The sequence below is a fragment of the Hemiscyllium ocellatum genome, chromosome 21, assembly GCF_020745735.1.
Source record: "Hemiscyllium ocellatum isolate sHemOce1 chromosome 21, sHemOce1.pat.X.cur, whole genome shotgun sequence".
Classification (NCBI taxonomy): Eukaryota; Metazoa; Chordata; class Chondrichthyes; order Orectolobiformes; family Hemiscylliidae; genus Hemiscyllium; species Hemiscyllium ocellatum.
The window spans coordinates 56700152-56713772 of NC_083421.1; the positions used below are offsets into that span (position 1 = coordinate 56700152).

The following is a 13621-nucleotide window of genomic DNA, read 5'->3' on the forward strand; positions in this document are numbered from 1 at the left end:
TGCCTGTAACTGGGTTGATGATAGTAAGCAACAGTATGAAGCTGTTCAGTGAACATTAGTTGTCTACATAACAGCCTCAACTGAGAGTGAGGTGCAAGTGGAAAGGCAGTAGAGTCTCCAACCCACTTAGTTAATATCTCTCAGCACCAACGCTGCCTCAGGAGAAGTGGCAAGGTTCCATCCAGTGCCCCAGGTCAACATAATTTCTTCAGTAGTGTAAAATGTAACAGGTTTAAAGCACAGAGAGAGAGACAGGGAAAGGGAACTGGGGTGCAAAGGAGGAAAAGAAAGGTCAGAATGCAAGGGACATTGAATAAGTAAAGAGTCGGTGATGTAAGTCAAAAGAGGATGATGGTAATGAGGCAACTAATGTAATAAAAGACGAGATGCAGTTGGTAATTACAGAATCATTAAACCAACAGCTGCTGTTGAAAAAGAAATGGAAGCAGTGGTTATAATTAGAAATTGCTGGACTCAGAGTTCATGATTGAAATATAAGATACGGTTCCTTGAGCTTTAGTCAAGCTTTATTAGAACAGCCCAGGAGAGTGAAGACTGAAATGTTAGAGTGGAAAGTGATTGGCACTAAAGCTTGTTATCTATACAGATTGAATGAAGATACTTCGCAAAGCAATCACCAAATTTGTAACTAGATTCCTAGTGGCTAGAGATCGCATTATGAGCAGTGGATACTACATTCTAAGATGAAGGAATAACTAGGCCTATATCCTCTGGATCTGAGAAAAACGAAAGGCGTTCTCATTCAAACATAAATGTTCTAAAGGAGCTTTGTTAGGATTGATGCAAGGAGGATATTTTCCCCTGACTTGGGAGAGTCAGAGGATTTGAATCTCAGAATAAGAGGCTGGCCATTTAGGATTGTGATTGAATGAAGAAATTTCTCTCAAAGGCTGGTCACTCTTTAGAATTCCCTGCCCCACAAGGCTGTGGAGGCTCAATTGTTGAGTATATTCAAGACTGAGATTTCTACATATTAAAAAAAAGGATTGAGCAGGAAAATGGTGTTGAATTAGGAGATCAACCATTCCTTTATTGAATGGCAGGACAGGTTTGAGGGGCTGAAGAGCCTACTCCAGCTCCGATTTTTGTACAGTTTATGTTATGTAAAGTACAATTAAATTGCTGTTTCATATTGAAAGAGTGAATGGATACCTGGACTTTGAAAAAAGATGAGGGAGGTGGTGAAAGGCCAGCTGATGAGGTGGGAAGGGGAGGGGTTGCTAGGTTGAGTGATGAGGTCATTGTTTACGGAGGTCATTTGGAATGCTGAAAGGGAGCAGACAATGTTTTTTTGGTGGTGTCGCACTGAAGGTAGCAGAAATGATGGACTACATGGAGTTGAAGAAAAGGGAAACTTTTTCATGGTTCTGGGAAAAGAGGGAAGGGATAAGAGCAGGTTAAGGAAAAAAGATCCTCAATGATGTTTGTCTTGTCAACCTGGGGACCGTGTGAGTGTCCTTGGTTGAGGAAATAGGAAAAGATACTGGAAATGTTGAGATGGAAGTGACATGGCCCGAATAAATGCAATAGAGATGAAGAAAATGAGAGAATGGAATACAGTCCACTTTCAGTAATAAACACTGCAGAGGGATTATTTATTGGTCAAGTATTGTTCCAAAAACAGAAATAAAATAGTTGAAGGAGGCAAAGAGGATTATATGAAAGTGATTGAAAAATGGAAACTGGAGGCAAAATTGTTGAAATTTTCTAGGTTGGGACATAAGTAAGAAATTACACACATATAGTTACCTTAATAGCTGAAAAAGTGTTGAGGAAGAGAACCAGATTAAAACTGAAACAAAGAACACGCAAATTATCGAACAAAATGATAGGTATAGCTCGGACCCATAAGGGTTCCTGCATCAGCACAGTTTGCATGTCTACTGTCAAATGTGATTCTGTGAGTGGGCAACATTTTCCAAACAATCCAAACGTATGCTAATTGCGACACTAATAATCAGTGTAAGATAATTGGTTAAACTCATAACATGCCTCATTTACACCAAATTGTCATATACATTCCAATATACATTCATATGTTGGAAACCATTCTCTGCAAAGGCAGAGACTGATAGATTCTTGATAAGCAACAACATGAAAGGTTATTAGGGAAGGGGAAGGGAGAATGAGGAACTGAGACTACAATCAGATTGTTAAATGATGGAGCAAGCTCAAGTAGCCTACTCCTGCTCTTAGTTCATAGATTCATAAACAAAGGAATGACATTCAAGTCTTAAACCTTTTTTAAAATATTACTTTTCATCATAAGAACAAGTTTAACCAGGCACAGAAGGTAGTGGATGAGACTGGTTGATGTTGTACTCAAAGCAACAGCAGAAATAGAAGACGAAGCTTTGCAACAATTATGTATATGCAAAGGGGAAGACAATTAGGGCTAGGACATTGTTAAAAAATAGTAGATCATGTTGGATGAGGTGCAGGTCTAGGAGGAAACCTGACAAAGGGAGAAAAAGGAAAACCGAAACAAGAAGAAATCAGTTGTCAGGGCAGAAGCAGGCAGAAAGAATGGATTTAATAAGGCAGTCCTATTAGAGGATTCTGGGAATAAGTTGCAATTGCAACTATAATTATGTCTGAAAAGTTACATAAAAGACATTACTTTTTATGAGGAGAAAGTGAGGACCGCAGATGCTGGAGATCAGAGCTGAAAATGTGTTCCTGGAAAAGCGCAGCAGGTCAGGCAGCATCCAAGGAGCAGGAGAATCGACGTTCGGGCATAAGCCCTTCTTCAGGAATGAGGAGGGTGTGCCAAGCAGGCTAAGATAAAAGGTAGGGAGGAGGGACTTGGGAGAGGGGCGTTGGGAATGCGATAGGTGGAAGGAGGTTAAGGTGAGGGTCATAGGCTGGAGAGGGGGTGGGGGTGGAGAGGTCGGGAAGAAGATTGCAGGTCAAGAAGGCGGTGCCGAGTCCAAGGCTTTTCCAGCAACACATTTTTCATTACTTTTTATTATAAAAGGTAAATAAAATAGATACAATCCCTCAATGTCTGTACCTAAAATCATATTCTCAGATGTGAGCTGATCCTTAGTTTCCTGAAACTCTTGATGTAAGTGTGACAGCTGGATTTCGTAGGCATCCTTCTCATTGTCTTTGGCTTGTTTCAAGGCAATTAACTTGTCGTTTAAATCAGCAATCTCATCAATTTTCTGATTCAGACCCTTCTTTAGGTAGGCAATGACATCATGTAGGTCTTTGCCAAGCTGCTCATGCTTCTCAGCTGCATCACTTTTTGATACTTCCAGTTCATCTAACCTCCGTTGGTACCTTAACAGCATCACAACATTATGCATTAATTAGAATCAACGCAAACATCTGACAATATTTTCTGAAACCCTTACAGGATTTGGTATTATAGAATATTTGAAAGCTGCAATTGTTTTGATGTTCAACTGTGGACTATTAGCAAAGGATTTCATGGCAATTACTTCACAGCTCTTTAGCAAGTAAGTTAGGTGTTACCAGAAGTAATTACCATTAATCTCTCTTTAATCTTTCCTCTTTTCTTTCGAGATTCATACATACACTCAGAGACACTTGGAGTCAGATCCTTTCTTCTACTTTGGCCCAGCAGTCACTGAGTTTAGATAATAAGTGACAGCAGACAATTGGCAGCATTACATCCACATATTCTATTCAAATTTAAGGCGATTTTCCAATCCAAAATTCTCTTTGTCACAAAGACCAGCTACTACCTCATTACATCACCACTTGTAACCTACCTTAGTCTTTCTTCATCTGGAATATTTCACTGCTTTTCAGGCTACTCTTCCATTCCCAAATTTCTTTGATCTTCAGCTGATCCACAACTCTGCTGTCTTCAGTGCTTTCCCACACCAGGTTGTACTCAACCAAATTTAAGTATTATATTGTATAATTAATATATTGCATCAAAGCCTCAAATTTAAAATAGCCAGCCTCATGTTCAAATGCTTCCAATGGCCTCACATATGTATCTGTGTCAGTTACCATGGCATTTCTCTGACTCCCTTTCCTATCAAATGCCCTTCGCCTTCATTCCATAACTGAGGGTCGTGATGCGGAATTCTTCCTCAAACCTCTCCACTTTCTTTTCCTCCTTGATCTCTTCAACCAGGCTTTTTATTATCCTTCTCTGGTTCAACAGCCTTTATCACCCTTATATCTTCTGTGAAACATTTTTCAAAATTAAAGAAATTATAGATATCCAAGCTGTTATGGTTTGTAACAGAACATAATTTTGCTGTTCTCCAGAAGAATAATTGCACTTTTGGTCCAACTACTTACACACATATCTTAACATATTATTTATGCAAAGTAACAATTATTGTAATATTCATTGCTCATAGACAATTTCCTTTTTTTAATTTTACAAATCTTTACAGTTCCTATAATACATATATCATTTTACTATTATTCCATATTCATTGAAGAATAGTTTCTGGGGCACTTTCAGTACATGATAAAACAAACAAAAACTAAAGAACTGCACATGCTGGAAGTCAGAATCAAAAACAGAAATTGCTGGAAAAACTCAGCAGGGCTGGCAGCATCTTGCAGAGAAACCAGAGTTAACATTTCAGGTTTAGTGACCCATCTTTAGAACTGGTTGTAGCTAGAAGGCTGGTAATATGTACTGAAGGAGGAGGGGAGCTGTTTTTCTAGCTTGCACTGAGCTTCACAGGAGCATTGCTGCAAACTCAAGTCAGAGATGTCGGGCCAGGGAACATCAAGCTGTATTGAAGTAGCAAACAACAGGAAGCTCAGATTCATTTTTGTGGACAAAATGTCGGTGTTAGACCAGAAGACCATAAGACATGGGAGGAGAAATTAGGCCATTCTGCCCATTGAGTCTGCTCCCCCACTCAGTCATAGCTGATAAGTTTCTCAACTTCATTCTCCCACTTTCTCCACATAACCTTTGATCCCCTTGATACTTATGAATCTATGTTCTGCAACATGGTCACCCAATCTACATTTTGTCTCCCCAGTGTACAGCAGATCACATTGTGAGCAGTGAATACAGTAGATTAGATTGAATGAAATGCAGGTAAATCTCTGCTTCACCCAGGAGGTGTGTCTGGGGCCTTGGATAGTGAGGAGGAAGGAAATAAATGGACAGGTGTTACACTGTCTGCAATTGTGTGGCAAGGTGTTGTGAGGGTGTGAGAGGTGTTGGGAGTAGAGAAGAAGTGGACCAAGATGTCCCAAAGGGAATAATCTCTGCTGAAGACTGACAAAGTAGGGAGATGAATATTAGATTAGATTACTTACAGTGTGGAAACAGGCCCTTCGGCCCAACAAGCCCACACCGACCCGCCGAAGCGCAACCCACCCATACCGCTACATTTACCCCTACCTAACACTACGGGCAATTTAGCATAGCCAATATGTGTCTGGTAGTGGCCTCCTGCTGGAGATCGTGGAAATGGTGGCTAATGATTCTTTGAATGTGGATGCTGGTGGGGTATTAAGTGAGGACTGGAGGACCCTACCACTGTTGTGGAAGGGAAGAGGGGAGGGCCAAAATGCAGGAGATGAGTTGGACACAGCTGAGGGCCCTGTAAACTACAGTGGCGGGAATTCTCAGTTGAAGAAGAAAATTGTAAGCTGGCATAATCAGAACAGATGCAATGGACAGAGAAACTGGGTGGATGGAATTCGAGTATTTACAGGAAGCAGGGTATGAGGATGTACAGTCAAGATAACTGTGGGAGTTGTTGGGTTTGTGTGGATATTCGTAGCCAGCCTATGCCCAGAAAGCAGAGGCAACGACTTTGTGGTATTATTGCTGAGTTGTTAGTCCAGAAACCCACATAATGTTTTGTGGACCTGGTTTTGAATCCCACCACCGCAAATAGTGGAATTTGAATTCAATTTAAAAACAGATCTGGATTTAAGAGTCTAATGATGACCATGAATTGATTGTTGGAAAAACCCTTCTGATTCACTGATGCCCTTTGGGGAAGGAAACTGCCATCTTTACCTGGTCTGGCCTACATGTGATTATAGACCCACAGCAATGTGGTTGACTCTTAACTGTCACATGGGTAGTAAGTGCTACCGAGCCAGCAATGCCCTCATCCTGTCAATGAATAAGTTTAAAAAATGGAAATAGAGATGTTGAGAAAAGGAATGGAGGAATCGGCAATGGTCCGCATGTAGGTGCGAGCAGGGTGGAAATCGGAAGTAAAATAGATACACCTTTCCAATTCCAGACAAGAGGGAGAGGCGGCACTGATGATGTCATCGACGTAGTGGAGAGAGTGTTGTGGATGGGAGGTTGAGTAGAACTGGAACAAGGAATGTTCCATGTACTTCACAAAAAGAGACAGGAATAATCGGGGCACCTGCGAGTACTCACGGCCACATCTTTGACCCAAAGAAAGTAAAAAGAGTTAAAAGGAGAAGTTGTTCAGAATGAGGGTAAGCTCAGCCAAAAGCATGATAATGAATGGGGACAGTTCAAGCCCTTTGTTACTCCCAAGAGGAAGCAACTGAAGCCCGGGAACTGGAAATTCTGAAATGGACATTCAACTTCAGAAGAATCGGGGTGTAAGTGTGAAAAGAAAATAATTGAGTTGAGGTTGGAAGAGATGAGTTCTGTGGGGCAGGTGCAGGCAGAAACAATAGGCAGGACCCACAACAGTCCTGGTTGTGGGTCTTGGGAACAGGGTAGAAATGGATTGTGGTGGTTTGGGGGCCTGAGAGCTTGGAAACAGTGGAGGGGAGGTGAAGCAGCAATTTACCTGGGAGATAACTCCAGAGAGACTATCCCATCACTAAGTCACCCTATATTTACACATGAACAGTCCTTGACTATAGTATTGCCTCATACAGAATCAAGCACCAAAATGTCAGCATCCCGAAAACGCAAGCTTTTTATGTCAACCAGGGCTCCCAGAACGGAGCAGGTTAACAGTTGCAATCGGGGAATTTGTAGTGTATGAGGTCCAGTTGGCTGACCTTTCTACAATCACAACCTCACTCCTCCCACTGAGTCTGAGGAGATCAGACCTTTTTCTTGGAGAGCCTCCTGAGATATTTTAGCACCAGGTCAGGTTCCTCCGACTTGCTGTCTGACATGGGAGGGGGGGGGGTGTAATGTATAGAAGGTCACCTCTTACACCAGGGATACCTTGGTACTTTCACTCTCTTCTTCTGGTCACAAAGATGTCAAGGCAGCTACTTCTGTCATGTCCATCTCTGATTCAGAGGACTCAACAATATTTGACAGAGAGGGTACACCGACAGGGCTCCAGCAGCATTTCCAAAGGCTGTAAGGGGCTGGGCACCTTTTGTTTCCAGAGTGTTTGCAAATTTATGATTTTTATATGATCCACATGCTTATTTAGGACCGTCATACTTAACCAAACTTTATACATCACTGGTCCTGACCTTCTGTTAACCATCCCTCTTGCCCATATGGGGCCAGTTTCATGATTCTTACACTAAACTTTGTCCCCGTATCAAAGAGTCCCTACCTCTTGAGTCTGGCATTGAGGTTCCTGATAACATTTCACCCTCCTTCCCAGACCTGGGGGTATCAGACTTAACATGGTGCAGAGTCTTCTACCCATTAGCAACTCTAACTATAGTTATCCCTATAGTTGCATGTGGGGTGGTCTTATAATCAAACATGATAGCTTAGTATCTATAGCAAGGCTGGAGGTCATTTCTTCAATCCAGCCTTCCAAGGTTTGGACTGCTCCTTCATAAAATGTAGAAGCTATCAACTTCTGTACAGAATATATTCAGTAGCCTTCTGGGTCAGAGAATTTTGAAGATTCACTGCCCTGTGCATGAAGTAATTCTGGAATGTAAGTTTCCTCGCTGAACTGGAAGGTTGTTTTCAGATGTTTCATCACCATACTAGGCAACATCATCAGCAAGTATCTGCTGAAGTATTGGTGGTATAGACTGTTTTTAATTTTTTTGTGTTTAGGTTTCCTTGGGTTGGTGATGCCATTTCCTGTGGTGATGTCATTTCCTGTCCTTTTTCTCAAGGGGTAGAAAATGGGTTCCAAGTCAATGTGTTTGTTGATAGAATTCCGGTTGGAATGCCATACTTCTAGGACAAACATGTGGCTGAGCAAGAGAGGACAGTCCAAGGATACTTCCAGGAGGGGACAGTAATAGTAACAGTGCAGGAGGGGCATGAGAAATCATTTCAGGCAATTCTCTGACGATGACTAGATAAGAACAGAATCTCTAGCTAGTGTCACCCCCGCCAGCCAGCCAGCCAGATGATGGTGAGAGAGGCATTGGAGGGCAACGGGACAGTCAATCTCATCAATGTGGCAGATGGATCAAAGAGATTTTGTTTACCTCATTCACACAGGATACCATTTGTGACCTCAATAAGAGTTGTTTGGGGAATGAGGTGGGGTGGGGCTGAGGTACCCCAATGTATTCATGCAGGGGAATAAAAAGAGTCACGGATTTAGCAAGTGACAAGGTCTTTCAGGAGGAAAGTCTGGATACCACACCTGAGAAGTAAACACCAATAAAACATGTCAATCACACATTGTGGTCAGACAAAAAAAACCTCAGAATGGAGAACCAACATGATCAATAAGTTCATTTCCAAGTATGACTTTTTTTTGTTCTGGTTTTATCCTTTGGGATGGGGGGGTTGACTGTAGTATTGATCAAAAACAGAAATTGCTGGAGAAACTCAGCAAGTCTGGCAGCAAACATGGAGACATGAGTGTTAATGCTTCAAGACCAGTGATCTTCAGGGAGGTGCCAGACCTGCTGAGTTTCTCCAGTAATTTTTGTTTGTATTTTATATTAGAGTTAGCCATGTTATAAAGTTGAAGGCGTATACTATACTTTTAACAGATAGAGAATACTGTTCTGAACTGAGAGATTACAAGCACCAGTGTATATGACTAGATAGCAGTCCCAGAGTGTGCTGGAAAAGTGAAAATATTAAACATTTGGCTGTGAAAGCGATACCTGAATTTTGGTTGCTGTTTTGACAACAATTCAAATTTAAGCAATCAGTTTAAATCATGCTCCAGGATACTAAAACCCAATTGAGTTAGAATTCATTGTTTGGCCAACATCAAACCAAAGAGATGATCCGATGTTGGGGATATAAAAATGCAGATGTTTTGAAAACCGGAGACAGAGCAACTGCCATCAAAACAGATCCAAGAAATTAGGAAACACACGTGATCAAAGGTACCTTTTCAGATGAAGCATTCTCACAATAAAAAGAAAGAAGACGATGCAGGGAATTCAGCAGTCGGAAAAGTGAAATCACAGAGGACGACAGCGGCTGTGTGGTTTTGAAATTAAGTTAATATAATTTTAATTAGTATCGTATTGGAATAGCATAATTTTATAGAGTTGGAGGCAAGTAATAAGCAGTTAAGAGAAGGAGGCGCTCAGAGTTGTGAATAGCTGTACAGTTAAAAAATAAATTGGCTTTATTTTCTTTAAATAATGGAATTTGGGAGTTCTCTATCACTCATATTTTAACAGATTATGAGGCGGGTTGAGCTGTTCTGGGTATTTGGTTTAATTAACAAAGGGGTTCACCTCTGTTGTAACAATCAGTACTGTTTATGGAAGAGATAGATGATAGTTTGAAGAATAGAGAATTAGAGTTGTAAACTCCATGGCGAGGGGTAAGAAAGAACATTTGACCCAGCATCAGTAGGGAGGAGGGGGTTTAGAATATGAATGGTGAGCAATGGGAGGTGGCACAATGGCTCAGTGGTTAACACTGCTGCCTCACAGCACCAGGGAACTGGATTCGATTCCACCCTTGGGCAAGTGCCTGCGTAGAATGTGAACATTCTCTGTGTGTGTGTGTGGGTTTCCTCCAGGTGTTTTGGTTTCCTCCCACAGTCAAAAGGTGTGCAGACCAGGTGGATTGGCCATATAAATTGCTCTGTAGTGTCCAAGAATGTGCAGGTTAGGGTGGATTAGCCATACTAAGTTGCCCTGTAGTGTCCAGGGATGAGCAGGCTAAGTGGATTGGCCATACTAAATTGCCAATAGTGTTAGGTGCATTAGTCAGGGGTAAACATAGGGAAATGAGTCGAGGTGGGTTACTATTCAGAGGGTCGGTGTAGTCTTGGACTGATAGACCTGTAGGGTGTAGGCTTGCTCGCTGAGCTGTAGGTTTGATATCCAGATTTCATTACCTGGCTAAGTAACATCATCAGTGGCGACCTCCAAGTGAAGCGAAGCTGTTGTCTCCTGCTTTCTATTTATATCTTTCTCCTGGATGGGGTTCCTGGGGTTCGTGGTGATGTCATTTCCTGTTTGTTTTCTGAGGGGTTGATAGATGGCATCTAGATTTATGTGCTTCCTTATGGCACTGTGGTTGGAGTGCCAGGTCTCTAGGAATTCTCTGACATGTCTTTGCTTAGCCTGTCACAGGATAGATGTGTTGTCCCAGTCAAAATGGTGGGTTTTTTTCATCCGTGATTAGGACTATGAAGGAGAGGGGGTCGTGTCTTTTTGTGGCTAGCTGGTGTTCATGTATCCTGGAGGCTAACTTTCTTCCTGTTTGTCCTATGTAGTGTTTGTGGCAGTCCTTGCTTGGAATTTTATAGATGACGCTGGTTTTGTCCATGGGTTGTACTGGGTCTTTTAAGTTCGTTAGTTTTTGTTTGAGAGTATCGGTGGGTTTGTGTGCTATTAGGATTCCGAGGGGTCTCAGTAGTCTGGCTGTCATTTCTGAAACTTCTTTGATATATGGTAAGATGGTTAGGGTTTATGGCTGTGTTTTGTCTGTTTGTCGTGATTTGTTCTTGAAGAATCTGCGCACTGTGTTTTTTGAGTATCCGTTCTTCTTGAATACGTCGTATAGGTGGTTCTCCTCTGTTTCGAAGTTCGTCTGTGCTGCAGTGTGTGGTGGCTCATTGGAATAGTGTTCTGGTACAGCTCCGTTTATGTGTTGGGATGGTTGCTCGTGTAGTTGAGTATTTGGTCAGTGTTTGCCGGTTTTCTGTATATGCAGGTTTGTAATTCTCCCTTGTCCATTCTTTCTACTGTGATGTCCAGAAATGCGAGTTTGTTGTCAGTTTCTTCCTCCTTGGTGAACTTTATGAGGGTGTTGTTGATGATGTTAAATGTCTCTTCTGTCTTGTTTCGTTTTATGATGACAAAGGTGGCATCTACACAGCGAACCCAGATTTTTGGTTTGATGATTGGTAGGGCTATTTGTTCTAGTCTTTGCATTACTTTGATAGACCTGTTTCCACACTGTAGAGAATCTAATCTAATATAATCATACTAAAGTGCTCCATAGTACCCATGGATGTGCAAGTTAGGGTGGATCAACCTTACTAAATTGCCCTGTTGTGCCCGGGGATTTGCAGGTTAGGGTGGATTGGCCATACTAAATTACCCTGTAATGCCCGGGGATTTGCATGTTAGGGTGGACTGGCCATACTAAATTGCCCTGTAGTGACCGGGGGGTTTGCAGGTTAGGGTGGAATGGCCATACTAAATTGCCCTGTAGTGCCCGGGGATTTGCAGGTTAGGGTGGATTGGCCATACTGAATAGTCCCATAGAATCCAGGGATGTGTAGGTGAGATGAGTTAGCCAGGGGAAATACAGGGTTAGAAGGAGGGGTGGGTGCAGACCCGGATGGGTAGAATGGCCTGCTCCCACCCCATAGGGAATTCTGTGAGTGTAGGGAGTAGCCTATTTTTGGTGGTACAGACTGGTTGTGTGACTGCATGAATTGGGACAAAAAGGGGAAAGTGCAGGTTTGGCCAGCCTGTGTGGCGAGAGTGAATGGGGAGGTCGGGTTGTGCATTACTTGCAGACGGTCTGAGTGTAGGACCCACCCGGCTGGATGGTGCTCCAAGGTCCACCACCACCCCACCCACCCCCCCACCCCCACCCATACCCCCACACCCCCACCCACATACCACCACCCATACCCACACCCCTACCATACCCCCACACCCCTACCCATACCCCCACACCACCACCCACCCCCCACACCCCCACCCCTGTACCACCACCCCCACCCACATACCACCACCCATACCCACACCCCCAACCCCACCCATACCCCACCCCCACTCCCCTACACCCCTACCCACATACCACCACCCATCCCACCACCCCACCACCCATACCCCCACTCCCACCCACCCCCTACACCACCCCCCCATCCATACCCCCACCCCACCACCCCCACCCACACCCAACCCCACCCCCCTACACCCCCACCCATACCCCCACACCCACCCATAGCCCCACCCCCACCCATACCCCCACACACACCCCTACCCATAGCCCCACCCCCACCCCCTACACCCCCACCCATACCCCCACACCCACCCATACCCTCACCCCCACCCATACCACCACACACACCCCCACCCACACCCAACCCCACCCGCACCCCCTACACCCCCACCCATACCCTCACCCCCACCCATACCCTCACCCACACCCATAGCCCCACCCCACCGCCCACACTCCCCACCCACTCACTTGGTCACCGTGCTCTCCAGGTCCTTGATCTGGATCATGTACAGCTCCCTCTCGCTGGCGCTGAGCGCCTCCGGCTGCTCATCCGCCAGGTTCCGGAGGCCGCTCTTCTCTTTCTTCTTGGGCGCCATGCCTTCGGCCCCACTGCCGCCGGTGCCGCTCTGCCACGCTCTCGCCGGTTGCCAGGAGACGCCGGCCCATAGCAACCGGATAATCCCGGGGGCGCTTGCGCACGAGGCTCGCCTCCCACTGAGGGGCGGGGCCACAGAACTCTCGCGAGACCGCGTCTATCGCCCAGTGGACACGTGACCGTGAAGGTCCCAGACCATGTGTCACTCATGTCAAAAGGATACATTTCACTGGAACTGCATTCCACGCCAAGAAATTCAACATCAGGGCTTTTAAATAGTCATCTTGTTAAGAAAGGTGTTAAAAGGTTACCTTCCCTGGCCAATTTGGAATTTTTTTCCCCATAAAGAGTGAGGAACTTTATGTTTGACTGACCCTTGCTAGTCCTACACACCTCAATTCATTTGGATTATTGTCCACTTCAGCATTAAGGGCAAAAACAAAAACATTGGAATTAGATTAGATTACTTACAGCATGGAAACAGACCCTTCAGTCCAACAAGTCCACACCGACCCACAACCCACCCATACCCCTACACCCAACACTATGGGTGGCACAGTGGTTAGCACTGCTGCCTCACAGCGCCAGAGACCCGGGTTCAATTCCTGACTCAGGCGACTGACTGTGTGGAGTTTGCATGTTCTCCCCGTGTCTGCGTGGGTTTCCTCCGGGTGCTCCAGTTTCCTCCCACAGTCCAAAGATGTGCGGGTTAGGTGCCATGCTAAATTGCCCGTAGTGTTAGGTAAGGGGTAAATGTAGGGGTATGGGTGGGTTGCGCTTCGGCGGGTCGGTGTGGACTTGTTGGGCCGAAGGGCCTGTTTCCACACTGTAAGTAATTAATCTAATCTAATCTAAACTATGGACAATTTAGCATAGTCAATTCACCTGACCCGCACATCTTTGGAGTGTGGGAGGAAACCAGAGCACCCGGAGGAAACCCACGCAGACGGAGGGAGAATGTGCAAACTCCACACAGACAGTCACCTGAGTCAGGAACTGAA

General features: G+C 44.4%; 1 protein-coding gene across 1 annotated transcript in view; it reads right to left on the reverse strand.

Moving 5' to 3' along the window:
- The window catches only part of LOC132825712 (cilia- and flagella-associated protein 157-like), a 35868-nt gene extending 23134 nt beyond the window's left edge, over positions 1-12734 (reverse strand). Inside the window, exons 1-2 of the mRNA XM_060841122.1 lie at positions 12494-12734; positions 3035-3306 (exon numbers count right to left, since the gene is read on the reverse strand). Of these exons, the coding sequence (XP_060697105.1) occupies positions 3035-3306; positions 12494-12621 (400 nt within the window). The 5' untranslated portion in view covers positions 12622-12734. The remainder of the gene's footprint in view (positions 1-3034; positions 3307-12493) is intronic.
- Between the last annotated feature and the right edge of the window lie 887 nt (positions 12735-13621).